Genomic DNA, 18,048 nt, shown 5'->3' with positions numbered 1-18,048 from the left:
CAGTAACACAGCACCACAGTGACAGCACCACAGTAACACAGCACCACAGTGACACAGTACCACAGTAACACAGCACCACAGTAACACAGCACCACAGTAACACAGCACCACAGTAACACAGCACCACAGTAACACAGCACCACAGTAACACAGTAACACAGCACCACAGTGACACAGTACCACAGTAACACAGCACCACAGTGACACAGCACCACAGTGACACAGCACCACAGTAACACAGCACCACAGTGACACAGCACCACAGTGACACAGCACCACAGTAACACAGTAACACAGCACCACAGTAACACAGCACCACAGTAACACAGCACCACAGTAACACAGTAACACAGCACCACAGTAACACAGCACCACAGTAACACAGTGACACAGCACCACAGTAACACAGCACCACAGTAACACAGTGACACAGCACCACAGTGACACAGCACCACAGTGACACAGCACCACAGTAACACAGCACCACAGTGACACAGCACCACAGTGACACAGCACCACAGTGACACAGCACCACAGTAACACAGCACCACAGTGACACAGCACCACAGTGACACAGTGACACAGCACCACAGTAACACAGCACCACAGTAACACAGCACCACAGTGACACAGCACCACAGTGACACAGCACCACAGTGACACAGCACCACAGTAACACAGCACCACAGTGACACAGCACCACAGTGACACAGTGACACAGTACCACAGTGACACAGCACCACAGTAACACAGCACCACAGTAACAGCACCATAGTGACACAGCACCACAGTGACACAGCACCACAGTGACACAGCACCACAGTGACACAGCACCACAGTGACACAGGACCACAGTGACACAGCACCACAGTGACACAGCACCACAGTGACACAGCACCACAGTAACACAGCACCACAGTAACAGCACCATAGTGACACAGCACCACAGTGACACAGCATCACAGTAACACAGCACCACAGTGACAGCACCACAGTGACACAGCACCACAGTGACACAGCACCACAGTGACACAGCACCACAGTAACACAGCACCACAGTACCACAGTAACACAGCACCACAGTGACAGCACCACAGTAACACAGCACCACAGTGACACAGTACCACAGTAACACAGCACCACAGTAACACAGCACCACAGTAACACAGCACCACAGTAACACAACACCACAGTAACACAGCACCACAGTAACACAGTAACACAGCACCACAGTGACACAGTACCACAGTAACACAGCACCACAGTAACACAGCACCACAGTAACACAGCACCACAGTAACACAGTAACACAGCACCACAGTGACACAGCACCATAGTAACACAGCACCACAGTAACACAGCACCACAGTAACACAGCACCACAGTGACACAGCACCATAGTAACACAGCACCACAGTAACACAGCACCACAGTAACACAGCACCACAGTAACACAGCACCACAGTGACACAGCACCACAGTAACACAGCACCACAGTGACACAGCACCACAGTGACACAGCACCACAGTAACACAGCACCACAGTAACACAGCACCACAGTAACACAGCACCACAGTAACACAGTAACACAGCACCACAGTAACACAGCACCACAGTAACACAGTGACACAGCACCACAGTAACACAGCACCACAGTAACACAGTGACACAGCACCACAGTGACACAGCACCACAGTGACACAGCACCACAGTAACACAGCACCACAGTGACACAGCACCACAGTGACACAGCACCACAGTGACACAGCACCACAGTAACACAGCACCACAGTGACACAGCACCACAGTGACACAGTGACACAGCACCACAGTAACACAGCACCACAGTAACACAGCACCACAGTGACACAGCACCACAGTGACACAGCACCACAGTGACACAGCACCACAGTAACACAGCACCACAGTGACACAGCACCACAGTGACACAGCACCACAGTAACACAGCACCACAGTAACAGCACCATAGTGACACAGCACCACAGTGACACAGCACCACAGTGACACAGCACCACAGTGACACAGCACCACAGTGACACAGGACCACAGTGACACAGCACCACAGTGACACAGCACCACAGTGACACAGCACCACAGTAACACAGCACCACAGTAACAGCACCATAGTGACACAGCACCACAGTGACACAGCATCACAGTAACACAGCACCACAGTGACAGCACCACAGTGACACAGCACCACAGTGACACAGCACCACAGTGACACAGCACCACAGTAACACAGCACCACAGTAACACAGCACCACAGTGACAGCACCACAGTAACACAGCACCACAGTGACACAGTACCACAGTAACACAGCACCACAGTAACACAGCACCACAGTAACACAGTAACACAGCACCACAGTAACACAGCACCACAGTAACACAGCACCACAGTAACACAGTAACACAGCACCACAGTGACACAGTACCACAGTAACACAGCACCACAGTAACACAGCACCACAGTAACACAGCACCACAGTAACACAGTAACACAGCACCACAGTGACACAGCACCATAGTAACACAGCACCACAGTAACACAGCACCACAGTAACACAGCACCACAGTGACACAGCACCATAGTAACACAGCACCACAGTAACACAGCACCACAGTAACACAGCACCACAGTAACACAGCACCACAGTGACACAGTACCACAGTGACACAGCACCATAGTAACACAGCACCACAGTAACACAGCACCACAGTAACACAGCACCACAGTAACACAGCACCACAGTAACACAGCACCACAGTAACACAGCACCATAGTAACACAGCACCACAGTAACACAGCACCACAGTAACACAGCACCACAGTAACACAGCACCACAGTAACACAGCACCACAGTAACACAGCACCATAGTAACACAGCACCACAGTAACACAGCACCACAGTAACACAGCACCACAGTAACACAGCACCACAGCACCACAGTAACACAGCACCACAGTAACACAGCACCACAGTAACACAGCACCACAGTAACACAGCACCACAGTAACACAGCACCACAGTGACACAGCACCATAGTGACACAGTACCACAGTGACACAGCACCACAGTGACACAGCACCACAGTGACACAGCACCACAGTGACACAGCACCACAGTGACACAGCACCACAGTGACACAGCACCACAGTAACACAGCACCACAGTGACACAGCACCACAGTGACACAGTACCACAGTGACACAGCACCACAGTAACACAGCACCATAGTGACACAGCACCACAGTGACACAGCACCACAGTAACACAGCACCATAGTGACACAGCACCACAGTGACACAGCACCACAGTGACACAGCATCACAGTAACACAGCACCACAGTGACAGCACCACAGTGACACAGCACCACAGTGACACAGCATCACAGTAACACAGCACCACAGTGACACAGCACCACAGTGACACAGGACCATAGTGACACAGCACCACAGTGACACAGAATCACAGTAACACAGCACCACAGTGACACAGCATCCGGTACCACAGCACCACAGTGACACAGCACCACAGTGACACAGCATCACGGTACCACAGCACCACAGTGACACAGTACCACAGCACCACAGTACCACAGTACCATACCCTTAAAACTAGAACTAATCAACAATTTTAAGCAACATTGTCGATCTCAGTGACCCAGAATTAGTCAAGAGTGACTAAAATAATTTGCTTCCGTCTACGGGACACGTATAGCCCGTCTGTCCCAGCCGTCTATGAGACAGAATTCCCCGTCCTACAAGACAGGAGATGGACGCTGCTGACTGACAGACAACCGGACGTGACTACAAGATATGACTAACACTATATAGGACCAAACCTCACTTTCACTCAAACTGCTTCGACAGAACAAGTATGACAGTTTACATACAGACGGTACTAAGAATATACTCATTCAAACATGTAGAAAACTATACTCATACTAACATATCTAAAACAGTATACTCATGGAAGTAGATTATAGTATATCATGTTATTCTATGGGAAGATTTACATTGGGTAATGGACCCAATTAAATGTACTGGTGTATAGTGGACCCTCTTATACGTTACTGGTGTATAGTGGACCCTCTTATACGTTCCTGGTGTATAGTGGACCCTCTTATACGTTACTGGTGTATAGTGGACCCTCTTATACGTTCCTGGTGTATAGTGGACCCTCTTATACGTTACTGGTGTATAGTGGACCCTCTTATACGTTCCTGGTGTATAGTGGACCCTCTTATACGTTACTGGTGTATAGTGGACCCTCTTATACGTTACTGGTGTATAGTGGACCCTCTTATACGTTCCTGGTGTATAGTGGACCCTCTTATACGTTACTGGTGTATAGTGGACCCTCTTATACGTTCCTGGTGTATAGTGGACCCTCTTATATGTTACTGGTGTATAGTGGACCCCTTTATACGGTCCTGGTGTATAGTGGACCCTCTTATATGTTACTGGTGTATAGTGGACCCTCTTATACGTTACTGGTGTATAGTGGACCCCCTTATACGGTCCTGGTGTATAGTGGACCCTCCCTGGCAACCAATAAACAGGTTCTCTCACCCTTAAACCATAAACACGAAATACAATTTTGTATGACAAGTTATTCTCCTTCAAGTTGCCATACAATCCACCAATCATACTTCGTCCAGCTCGTTGTATTTTTAACAATACATTTAATACATCTGGTGCTGGTTGCACAATATATAAATACAAACAAAAAAATATATATTCTGTTTCTTTGGCACTGAATGAAAGATATCGGCTTCCGGGAAATATAACTATGATTTGTTTCTCCTTTTTTATGTGTGTAATATTTTAAATGTGAGAAGCCATTTTTGGGTCAACAAAAAATTGTTTTCTAGAGTCTAGAGAGGAAAGTATAGTTGAGTTAGACTCACCGTTGACTTGCCATCTTAGGTACGCAGATGAAGACACAGCATCTTGAACACTTGATGGGGCTGCTTGGTATGGCTAAGCCAAGCTTGTATAACTCACTGCGTCACTACCCACACCCGCCACTGCAAAGCCTCTCACTGTACAAACCACCAAAACACACATATACACACATATACACCACTGTGTATAGGCTAGAGTTGGCCTGACCACTGCGGCGACACCACACACACTCACACTGGCTACCACCTCCACACTAAGTATGTCAGAGTTCAGGCCCCAACGCGCCGCGCCTCAACAAAAAAAATTCCTAATTTCTCTCCTATAACTTAATTTCTCTACCTCTCTCCCTCTCTCTCTCTCTCTCTCTTCCTCTCACACTCCACTTCTATATCCACGTAAGATAATCTACCACTTGGATCTTCCTGTCTATTATGAAGGCTTGCTGTCACCTGACGACGGGTTTAGACAGTAGCTTGTGTAGGAACGACTTGGGGTCGTCCGCTGAACAACTGGTAACTTTAGTCTTCCTGGAATAGGCGTTCTCGTTAGTTCTTCAGCCTATCGTCTCCTGTGAGGTCTCACAGTCGACAAATACTACAGTAAACAGCTCGCTGCGCTGATTGATATGGTAGAATAAGATGATTCAAGAAGGACACATATGTCCCTGTTCCACGGACATTTTCTTGTATACCTGGAAACTATTGTGTGACGCGGTTGCCAGATAGTGTTTATTGGCCTTAATATTGTATATATCGTGCTTTAACGAGCAAGAGACTGAAATTATTACTCTACATTATAGAAAGTCGTGATTGCTATCATTATACGTGCTATTGTGATCACCGGTTAAATATAAACCGGTTAAAAACGGAGAAAATAATTGCTATTGTGGTATTCTTTTGAAGGTCAACCATTTATAGAAAACGACAACTGGCGTCCGGTTCATAGAAAGAAAACAATACATATTTACAGGGGTGTCTATGTTATTTATGCCGACGCCTTGTGCATGGATATATTAATCTAAATTTCATTTGCAACTGCCATGTTGAGATTTCAATGTTTGCAGTTGCGTAGCTAAGATATACAGCGCGTGCCAAGGGCGCCGCTTAATGGTCCATCACTGAGGAGTGGCAGTGAACGTCACTCTCTTCGGATAGTGACAAAAAATGATTTGTTCAGATGTATGGTCTTTGATTATCATGAGTGAGAAGTCTAGTTTTATTTTATTTAATATTCAGCACATACCCATCCTGTGGGCGGTTGTGCATAGGGGTTACAGAAGTACATAATGGGTTCTGGGACTGTGAGCGATCACTGTAGAGTCTTCAAGATAAGCAACTGACATGTGGAGAGTTAGTGACTTGACTGACATGTTTGTCCTGCACACCGCCCCCCATCCAGTGGGCAGCGGTGGAAAGGTTACAGTCACCCAGTTACTGCCTACAGTTAGCAAACTGGGGATATTTGGCTAAAATTTCTAGTAGTAGATCCTTCTTAAAGGATTAGTTACACATTTCTTTAACATTTCTTATAGAACTGTCTCTGAATTCACGTATCTTTTCGCATCTATCACATAGTGACGGAGGGTGTGCGAATAATTTTGTTGACACAGTTTACAGCTCTTCCCTACCTAAGAGAAGTATCTTTGATTGAGTATCTTTGTTTTCTTTGTTGGTATGACTAAACCTAGGTCTTGACATATGTCTAATACAGAGTTAAGAGTGTCTTACGTGTTAACATCCCCAGTGGTGTGTAATCATTACATCAACAGCGTAGTTAATGATATGCACGTTGGGTTTGCTCGGCACAGAGTTTAACACCATGTTTATTAAAATATGAAATAAGGCAGGACTGAGGTCACCGCCCTGTGGGGTGCCTAGTTAAAAGTCTCTTGTTACACTCCTATGCCCCTGGAACAATGCAGATGACTTCCTGTTGGATAAGTAATCTCTAATCCAACAAAGAAGCCGTATGAGGTATTCATCTTTCCGTAGAAACCAAAACAACATTCTTAAAGTCGTCTGTTGTAAACGCCCAAGTTTCGTCTTGAGGCAAAGCTCAACGCCTTAAGCCATATTGATGCTCTGTCCACAGAGCATTCTCTCTCTCAAATTATATACACTGATGGTTCCCTACACCGCACCACGGGTGCAGCTGGAAGTGCAGTTGTTCTGACAATGGGCGATGGCTTGTACTTTGAGTGGGGAGTCCGTATAAACAACTGGGCCTCTACCCTTCAGACCGAACTATTTGCCTTGATCCTTGCACTGAAATGTGTACAAGTCTCCAAACTTGATACATTAATTGTAAGTGACTCCTTATCATCCTTAATGGCTCTCAACTCTTTAAGACAACTGTAACATGCTCGTGTCCGAAGCTAGACACAAATGCAACAAAGTTATTAATGATGGTAACAGAGTCCATTTCATGTGGTCTCCATCTCATGTTGGCCTCCGAATGCATGATAGAGCTGGTAAGTTAGCCAAAGAATCTGCCTTTAAAGAAGCCGTTGAGTGTAACCTTGGATTGTCAATGAGCAATCTGAGAGCAGCAGTACACCGAGAACTTCAACAAGATCTTGTAGATCTGAGGCAAGGTGAAATTGACACCAGTAATTCCATCTATCATCATACTATCATGCAAGAGGAGCCACATATCTATGGATCATCCAATAAAATCAGCAGACTTCTAGATGTTATTACTGCTCGGCTTAGACTCGGTTACAAGTATCTCTGGGAATTCTCATTATCTGCTGATATAGACCTGACCAAATGTAAACTGTGTCAACAAAATTATTCGCACACCCTCCGTCACTATGTGATGGAGTGCGAAAAGATACGTGAATTTAGAGACAATTCTATAACCAATGTTCCAGCTATGTGTAAATATTTCATTCAAAATGATCTGCTACCAGAAATTTTAGTCAAATATCCCCAGTTTGCTAACTGTAGGTAGTAACTGAGTGATTGTAACCTATCCACCGCTGCCCACAAGATGGGGGGCGGTGTAACCTATCCACCGCTGCCCACTGGATGGGGGGCGGTGTGCAGGACAAACATATCAATTGTGACACTAGCTCTCCACATATGTCAGTTGCTTAATTTAGAAACTGTACTTGTGGTCGATCTCGAACCCATTGTTGATGTGACGACTTATATTGAATTTTGTAACTAGCTCATCAAGATTGTAACTTGCTTAGCTAAATGAATTGTGGGGTTCAGTCTCTGAGCCCATTATGTGCCTCTGTAACCCTTTCCACTACCGCCCACAAGATGGGTATGGGGTGCATAATAAATGAACTAAACTAACTGTTAAACGTTCCACAACTTCTGTTACAACTGTTATGTCGGCGTGCTTATCCTCCCCCCATGACCCACATCCCTCATCCCTCACCCCTCACCCCTCACCCCTCACACCTCACCCCTCACCTCTCACCCCTCACCCCTCACCCCTCACCCCTCACCCCTCACCCCTCACCCCTCACTCCTCACCCCTCACTCCTCACCCCTCACCCCTCACTCCTCACCCCTCACACCTCACCCCTCACCTCTCACCCCTCACAACACTGAAGGACATGACCGGTAGGGGGCCTCACGCCACAAATTAGTGACTGTATCACATAGGGGCTTAACTCTTGCCTGCCTGAAGTTTGTGTCTGGGTGCTGTCTTTATATGGGTGTCTGTATTTCTGTATGTGTCTGGGTGTCTGTATTTCTGTATGTGTCTGGGTGTCTGTATTTCTGTATGTGTCTGGGTGTCTGTATGTGTCTGGGTGTCTGTATTTCTGTATGTGTCTGGGTGTCTGTATGTGTCTGGGTGTCTGTATTTCTGTATGTGTCTGGGTGTCTGTATGTGTCTGGGTGTCTGTATTTCTGTATGTGTCTGGGTGTCTGTATGTGTCTGGGTGTCTGTATTTCTGTATGTGTCTGTATTTCTGTATGTGTCTGTATGTGTCTGGGTGTCTGTATTTCTGTATGTGTCTGGGTGTCTGTATGTGTCTGGGTGTATATGGGTGTCTGTATGTGTCTGGGTGTCTGTATTTCTGTATGTGTCTGGGTGTCTGTATTTCTGTATGTGTCTGGGTGTCTGTATGTGTCTGGGTGTCTGTATGTGTCTGGGTGTCTGTATGTGTCTGGGTGTCTGTATGTGTCTGGGTGTATATGGGTGTCTGTATTTCTGTATGTGTCTGGGTGTCTGTATTTCTGTATGTGTCTGGGTGTATATGGGTGTCTGTGCTAGGTCGACACAACGTAGGTTAGACATATACATATACTTTGTATACAGAAAATCTGTATCACGCCTTATAATAAAAATAAAGGCTGGAAGGATTTACAATAATATTTGAATTCATTAAATTAGTTTGAGTGTTGCTACTTGGCCTTATCTTTCCAACCTTTCAACAACGCCATTGACCTGTACTGACCGCGCTTCTTAACTCGTGTTGACCTCGTAGCAACCCGGGGAGTCAGCAGCAGTTGTGGTGTGGTAGTTTAACACCTCAGATGCTCCTAGGGGTACGGCTAGCCAACCCGTCCTCAGACCATTCCATCCAGCGGTCGACCCCTAAGACGATTTCACAATTTTTTACATGCTGTTCATTCAAAATAGCAATTTTCTCAAATATAAAATTAATATTATTTTATATTACCATATTGTACATATTTAGGCACTGGTTAGGTTAGGTGTTTAGGTTCTGATGGCGATTATTTGTATTTGTAGTACGTGGGTGAAGCATTTCAACCCGTCCTCGACTCAAGTCCATTACATCCAGCGGTCGACCCCACAGACTCATTCATCAACTTTTATATGCTGTTCATTCAAAACGGGAATTTTCTAAAATATAAATTAATATTATAATATATTAGCATATTGTGCATATATAAGCATAGGTTAGGTTAGGTGTTTAGGTTCTGTTGGCGATTATTTGTGTTTGTAGTACGTGGGTGAAGCATTTACAGCGTTGTGGTTCGAACAAAATTCGTCAGTGAAGAACTTGTTCCGGAAGTGTTCGGACGAAATCAGTGAGTCGCTGCAGTCGCGTGTAAACCGTTTTCCATTCATAAACAGCTAGGGGGTTTGGCGGGTGCATGGAATGGACTTTGGGTCTTTACTTGGAGGACGGGCTGGGATAGCATGTTTTTACCATCAATCCATACAACACGAACTCTCCATTGAAGACGCCGGCTGTAACACACTAAGCTGGTAAATGGAACACCCCGACGCACGAGGCTTCAGCCTTGTATATTCCTTGCAGCCCGTCCTCCAAACAAAGATCCAAAAGTGATTCCATGCACCCGCCAAACCCCCTGTTTATGAATGAAAAGCGCTTTACACACGACTCACAACTGCTGACATTCGAACATATCCGGAACAAGTGCTTCACTGACGAATTTTGTTCGAACCACAACGCTGTAAATGCTTCATCCACGTACTACAAATACAAATAATCGCCAACAGAACCTGAACACCTAACCTATCCTATGCCTATATATACACAATATGCCAATATATTATAATATTAATTTATACTTGAGAAAATTCCAGTTTTGAATGAACAGTATGTTAAAATTTATGAATGCGTCTGTGGGGTTGACCGCTGAATGTAATGGACTTGAGTCGAGGACGGGTTGATTCCTTGAGCTTTAATAGGGGCTTATGTAAAGGTAAGAGCCAAGTAGGTCCTTTGTGAATCGAGTTTAACTTCACATTAACACTACAGCCTTCAGAGACTTAATAAAGTTCTTCCCAACCTAACTATCTATCATTGAGTAATTTCATAATAAGAATTTAATTAATTTGTTAACACTGGGTCACTTCTGACAGCCAATTAGTTGTTCCGTGATGTCTTAATAAAACCTCCATTTTGGCTATACGAATTATCCTTAGAGTTTTTAATTTATATATTTTGCCCTTTAATGTTCCAGGTTTTCGATGGTAAACATCATAACAAAGAAACTAAATTATTGGCAAAGTTTTTCTGATAAAAATGGTAATGTTTTAATTCTAAATTAAGAAAATGGTAGAATATTTTTGTATAAATCATAGTAATCAAACTAATAAATCATAGTAATTTTTCTCATTGATTGGAAAGCGAGTCGAATTCAGCCCTACAGTATCTCAACATAAATATTGATATAATATAGTTATAATATATATATATAATTTATCAATTTATGACATAAGTATATAGCAGACAAATTAATCTTTTTGTCGGCTCAGTTTTGGTGGATATAATTTTATAATTAAAAACTATATTCACCCAAATTCAGTCATATACATTTCTAACCTGCACTTGAAACAATAAAGTGATTCCAAGTCTTCAACGTGACCCGGTATAATAGGAGCTGCCTATTATACCTATCATAGGCTATGGGCTAAGATAGGCCTTTGCAGTTTCCTTAATGTTTATGTTATCAGAATGAAACTGTAGGCAAACACCCCCAAGTGACAGGATGAACAACCCAGCGGGTTTTCTTCCTATTGGGGAGTGTTGTACATGCTGCTATGGTAGTGTGTCCACTCACAAGATGAGTGGCGCTGCCCAATACTGTCACTGTGGCGGTGTGTCCACTCACAGGATGAGTGGCGCTGCCCAATACTGTCACTATGGCGGTGTGTTCACTCACAAGATGAGTGGCGCTGCCCAATACTGTCACTATGGCGGTGTGTCCACTCACAGGATGAGTGGCGCTGCCCAATACTGTCACTATGGCGGTGTGTCCACTCACAGGATGAGTGGCGCTGCCCAATACTGTCACTATGGCGGTGTGTCCACTCACAGGATGAGTGGCGCTGCCCAATACTGTCACTATGGCGGTGTGTTCACTCACAGGATGAGTGGCGCTGCCCAATACTGTCACTATGGCGGTGTGTTCACTCACAGGATGAGTGGCGCTGCCCAATACTGTCACTATGGCGGTGTGTCCACTCACAGGATGAGTGGCGCTGCCCAATACTGTCACTATGGCGGTGTGTCCACTCACAGGATGAGTGGCGCTGCCCAATACTGTCACTATGGCGGTGTATCCACTCACAGGATGAGAGTGGCGTGCCCAATACTGTCACTATGGCGGTGTGTCCACTAACAGAATGAGTGGCGCTGCCCAATACTGTCACTATGGTGGTGTGTCCACTCACAGGATGAGTGACGCTGCCCAATACTGTCACTATGGCGGTGTATCCACTCACAGGATGAGAGTGGCGTGCCCAATACTGTCACTGTGGCGGTGTGTTCACTCACAGGATGAGTGGCGCTGCCCAGTACTGTCACTATGGCGGTGTGTCCACTCACAGGATGAGTGGCGCTGCCCAATACTGTCACTATGGCGGTGTGTCCACTCACAGGATGAGTGGCGCTGCCCAATACTGTCACTATGGCAGTGTGTCCACTCACAGGATGAGTGGCGCTGCCCAATACTGTCACTATGGCAGTGTGTCCACTCACAGGATGAGTGACGCTGCCCAATAAACTCGCCCCTCGAGGCAAAATTTAAAAAAAAAACACCGCTCCGGGATATCCCGCAGTCAGCAAGACGGGTCGCGAGCTGGTTCCCCTCTGAGGATGTCAGTGTCATGCCAGAGGTCGCTGACGGTGGATGGTGCCCGTCCGTCCTCCACCTCAACATCTCATCCTCCCTGGAGTGAGGTAAGGCAATTTGATGTTCACTAAAGAGCCTCTCAAATTAGCGTAACACGATGGCCGCCATGTTTATCCAATATTATTTTATTTATATTTTTAATTCCCCATTAGTGTTCAACTTTAGGTGTAACTTCTGAAGGGTTATTAAGATCACCACAATAACCTAAAGGATGCCTTACTCCTGAACATAAGCCAGTGCTAAGTTAAATCATCAGCGTATATAATCTTTTATGGTATATATTATGGGAGTCTGTAGCTCTGGGTTGGTTAGATGTTGCCTATCAACCCCTAAAGAGTTTTTAAAACCAAACGACCAACTTGCAAGTAAATATTGTAAATAATAAAAAGCTGAGATAAATTTAATAATTCTATAATAAGTCGTGTAATGTTTTTTTTATTTTTATATATTTATACTGAGTACCTGCAGCATTTTTTGGTATATTTTATGTTAATAAACTCAACTTTTTACAAATGCCAATTTTTATCACTAAATAAAAAAATGCATAATTAAGTAAAATATTTATTATGGTGTTAGATATATAATTATTAGAATCATGATCAAAGGATAATTTTTAAAAATTACTATTATTAAATTATTTTAGAGTTGGTGAAGAACATGTAAAATAAATAAATAAATAAATATATATAGAGTATTTAGTTAAAGTACATACACATTGAGTTACAAGTAGAATTTCTAGATAGAGTTAGTATATACTAGCTAGATAGAGCTAGTATATACTAGCTCTATCTAGATTTCTAGATAGAGCTAGTATATACTATGCCCAAAATCACTAATACCCAGCATAAAAAAGTATTACATTGCGAAATGTGTCCCAGACGAAGCTCCGTTAACCTCTGACCTTTGATATGACGCGCGCACACAGTGTGTGCTCTGTGTCACAGTAGTTGACAAATGGAATGCATTAGGCAGTGATGTGGTGGAGGCTGACTTCATACACAATTTCAAGTGTAGATATGATAGAGCCCGATAGGCTCAGGAACCTGTACACCTGTTGATTGACGGTTGAGAGGCGGGACCAAAGAGCCAGAGCTCAACCCCCGAAAGCACAACTAGGTGAGTAAATAGGGTAAACAAATCAACAAGGGCCGTGACGAGGATTCGAACTTGCGTTCGGGAAGATCCCAAGAAAGAAATACGGTAACTTTTTGAGCGTAAAAATCGTGCTCAACTGAAATACGGCAGAAGAGACAGTAGTTTCTGCCACAAGCAAGAAGGACCAGAGAGCACTGCATAAGACGCAATAGCTGTCCAGTGGACACAGTATCCAAGAATTAATCTTGGCCACAATGTCCGATGGATGGTAGCACGGGTACCGCCAGTCACCACAGAAACATTTCTGGACGTCATCCCTCACCAGAAAATATTAATCTAACACAGGAAGCTCTGCGCTGGGAAGCCGCGAGTGTGGCTTATCAAGCGTGCTGTTAGCGAAGGTTAATATCGCGTCCAAGTGGTTACCCATCCAGCTACTAAACACACTTTTCAAATGTATGATTCTTAAGATTCATGCAGTTTGGCTGAAGATTTTCTACTGATGATTTCACAGTGGTGATGTTGGGGGTAGAAATAGCCTAAGCTACTCAATCCCTTTAAGATGTATTTCTTTCTTGTCTCAGTAAACATACTTGAACTTGAATGTTGGGAGTCGGTGTTGAAGAGTTGCGAAGACATGCGTCTTGTTAGACTTGATGGCGTCAGAACCTTCCCGGCACATGACCAGCTGACGGAGCGAGGCGCACGCTGTCAACATCCACACCGACAACATCTGTCGGACCGGAGCTGTCGTCAGCTCCGACAAAACGAATCCAAGATCCTGCAGATGTGATAATGTTATTTACTGCCATTCTGCTATGGTCTGGGGGGGGGGGAAGAGAACAGTCTGGGGCAGGGGGGGAGAGGACAGTCTTGCAGTACATATTGCATATAGTTTTCAATCAATAATCAAAACAGTATTTCAAATAACGATACAACACCAAAGTATTCTACTGAAAAGAATCATTAACAGTATTAATAACTTGCTTTGAATTTTGCTCATTTTGAAATTAATATAATTTTATATATATATTTTTTGATCTGGCAGCCATGACTGGAGATTACATCTACGTCGCCTTGGTGACGGCTCTCATGCGTGAGTATTGTACCCCAGCTCCGTCTCCTCTGGCAGATACTGAAGTCTTATCAACTATTTTCTGGAACTTCAGTGATGTCCTTTTAATGTGGCATTACGCACTACCCATCCTCCGAATTAACAATACGATTTAATACTAAGTGTAATAAGTACATTTCCTAACTGTCATATATAGTATATAATTGTACTTATGGGGCTGATATATTTACCTCTCCATTTATTCTCCTAGATTTCTGTTAAGACTCAAAATTTTATTAATAAATATTCAACTTTAATTAAATAAATACAAGTTTTAAATATCAAGAATTTGTTTTTCAGTTTTATTAAACAATGGAGATTTTATACAAAGTTTTAAAATATTTTGAGTTACTTTACAATTTATTGATATATTTTAGTTTTGTTTTATTAGTTTTATAAAACTGTAATATCAATACAGCTATAGGTTAAGTCTTAATTGTACTTAAGAAGCAATAAAATGCTTATCTTCAAACATTAACACGGTTGGCGTTTTCTATTAAGCTTTTAAGGTAAACTTAAATATTCACAATATATTTGAAAGATCGATTTAATACTAAGTGAAAATAAATACAATTCCCGATTGCTATGAATAGTGTATAATTGCACTTATTTGTGCTGTTACATTTACCTCCCAATTTTTGGAGGACGGGCTGCACATGTTGATATGTCATCGAGGCCGGAGGGTGTTGGGCATTCTGGTGTGGCAGAGATGATGTTTGATTCTTATATATTGACAAATCATTATTGATCTGGTCATTATATTGTTAATTTCCATACAATTCAGTATTCAAATATCCTATTTTCTGCTAAATGAAAATATTTCTCCTTTATCTCTTTCTATCTGTAAATCTCTCGCTTTCACTGTCAATGTTCTCACGTTCTGACCCTCTTTTTATGTCTGTAATTCTGTCTTTCGGTCTGTCTCTCTGACTCTGACGCGCCCACATAAAAAGGCTAGCAAGTCGAGGCCTAAAACACTCAAGACGGACTGAAAAAGCTTCAGGGGTTCAACACTAAAACCCCTGAAGATCCAGGCACCAGGTCCTGTGTCGCCAAGGCATAGACCCTCCTTCCAAGCTGACTCCCTATCCTGACCCTTGGTGAGTGTAAGACGTTAGTAATCTGTGGTTCCTCTCGGATGATCGTAAGTGTCTGGAATCAGCCTATCATCAGGGAGGAGGTACCCTGGAGGCAATCACTTCAAAATCCATACTTAGTGCTATTATCTAGTCCCTTTCCATGGTTAGGTTAGATTAAGGTTTCGTTACATTTGGTTGCATTAATACAGTGCATGGGGGGGGGGGGGGTAGAAATAGCCTAAGCTACTCTATCCCTTTGAGATGTATTTCTTTCTTGTCTCAGTAAACGAACTTGAATACAGTGCAATATTCTTAAAAGTGTACAGGGTATATGAAATTAAAAAAATTTGAGTATCTCCTAAAATTATAATTATAGAAAAAAAAATTCGTCAGACCGTTTCAAAGAAAACAAGTTAGGCATAGACTTTTTATATTTTAAACCATCGCATTAAAACCATCGATACACTAAAATTAGAACGAGCATATTCTCCGTTTAGGGCAAAGGTTCGTGTACCAGTTTACAAGTAAACTATTGTACACGTTAGTTTAGTTCATTTATTATGCACCCCATACCAATCTTGTGGGCGGTAGTGGAAAAAGGTTACAGAGGCCTGAAGTCTCAGGGTGTGTTAAATTTTTAATTTTTTTTTTAATTTTGCCCCGAGGGGCGAGTTTATTGGGCTGCGCCACTCATCTCGTGAGTGGACACACCGCCATAGAAGCATGTACAACACTCCCCAATAGGAAGAAAACCCGCTGGGTTGTTCATCCTGTCACTTGTACCCATGTCAGTAGCTCATGTTGGTAACTTTGGCAGGCCCAACACAGACCTATTATAAATATTTACATGTTATAAGGTATTTCATGAGTCATAAATATGTCAAGCATTATTGATATTGTCCAATTGTCTTAGATGATGGTAGTTGATTTGTGGTTGGAGTGATATCTTGTTTATGATATCTAGGAGTTAAGGCCACTCGCTTAATATTACTTACTGATTAGGTTAATTATGAGTTTAATGTTATCCTTACATAGAAATAACCAGTTTGAATGACAGCTCCATATTGTCTATAATTTTGACGGGATAGGAATTTCCAACATCATTTTGCTTCCACTTTTAGCTCCCTTTTACACACACACTTCTTAAATTTTCCTCTTTCTTCTCTAATTAATCTTCTTCTATGCTGCTTACCTCTTTACTCCCCTCATCTCGCAACCATGCAATCCACAGTGGGTGTTGGCGAGGGCCTTCGTCCAATGATACTGGACTCGAACGGAAAGAACGTGAGCAAAGAGATTGTCAATTCTGAAGAAGAGGATGTCATCTTGGTGTGTGAAGGCACAGAACCTGTGCACTGGTACCACATTGTATATAGAACCGAAGAGAAGGTGAGTGACCTAGACATTGTTCTATATAGACACAATCATGAAGCCAGGCAGTTACATTGACTGTTATATAGATAGCTTTACAGGCAGTCACATAGTCGTATACACACAGTGGTATAGACAGTATCGCAGGTTCAGTGGGTGGGAGAGCTCGCTGCGCAGGCTCGACACATTCAGTATTCGCAAAAGGAAAACTACCATTATCTCCACCGCGTCACGAATAATTTTTGTTGTTGTAGTTTCAGAGATTATTTTTATAATTATCGTCACCGACGTTTACGTCCTTCCTGCGTCAGTTCAGCCGAACACGGTGGCGTCTAGAATGGACTGGATAGAGGACTGATTAAGATATCAGGCTTTGGATAAAGGGTTTAGGCTCTGAGTAAGTGATTCAACCCTGAGTAAGGGTTCAAGCCGATGATAAGGGATTAAAGCCAAGGATAAGGGGGGTTAAAGGCCTGGATAAATTGTTGTAAAGGGATATAAATATTATGTTATAACATCCAATACAACAAACTCTGGCAACATTATCAGTTTATATAAAATCATTCTCACTACGCAATTACTCGAAGCCTCTCCCCGTTGCACAGACGTCATAGTCACCGGTTCTACAGACTGTAGTAATCTTGTGTACTGTGTCTGTGTGCAGTGATACCACTTGCTTTATACAGAAAACACAAATCGAGCAGTGAAGAAAAGCTAAACGTACGATAGCATGCTGGGAGACATGCATATATCTGTTCCGGTAAAAAATTGGTGAAATCATCTAAAAAAAATTCTAGATTATATTAAAACCACCTAGATTTACATCTAACATCTGGAATAGCATTTTACGACGTC

General features: G+C 43.3%; 2 protein-coding genes across 7 annotated transcripts in view; one reads left to right on the top strand and one right to left on the bottom strand.

The window, feature by feature from the left end:
- LOC123754522 (uncharacterized) overlaps positions 1 to 5,557 on the bottom strand; it is a 188,604-nt gene extending 183,047 nt beyond the window's left edge. The window contains exon 1 of the mRNA XM_045736997.2: positions 4,942 to 5,557. The gene's annotated coding sequence lies outside the window, so the exon portion shown is untranslated. The remainder of the gene's footprint in view (positions 1 to 4,941) is intronic.
- Positions 5,558 to 12,476: 6,919 nt separating this feature from the next.
- The window catches only part of LOC123754523 (vascular endothelial growth factor receptor 1), a 31,622-nt gene continuing 26,050 nt past the window's right edge, over positions 12,477 to 18,048 (top strand). For 3 of the 6 annotated variants that reach the window (XM_069326303.1, XM_069326306.1, XM_069326305.1), the window contains exons 1-3: positions 12,477 to 12,581; positions 14,678 to 14,725; positions 17,054 to 17,211. In XM_069326303.1, coding sequence (XP_069182404.1) covers positions 14,680 to 14,725; positions 17,054 to 17,211 — 204 coding nt within the window. In that variant the 5' untranslated portion in view covers positions 12,477 to 12,581; positions 14,678 to 14,679. Of the gene's footprint in view, positions 12,582 to 13,523; positions 13,651 to 14,677; positions 14,726 to 17,053; positions 17,212 to 18,048 lie in introns of those variants that run through there. The other 3 variants (XM_069326304.1, XM_069326307.1, XM_069326309.1) reach the window with 3 other exon arrangements.

This window comes from Procambarus clarkii, chromosome 18 (genome assembly GCF_040958095.1).
Source record: "Procambarus clarkii isolate CNS0578487 chromosome 18, FALCON_Pclarkii_2.0, whole genome shotgun sequence".
NCBI classification, from domain to species: Eukaryota; Metazoa; Arthropoda; class Malacostraca; order Decapoda; family Cambaridae; genus Procambarus; species Procambarus clarkii.
This window is presented reverse-complemented; position numbering and strand designations above follow the sequence as displayed.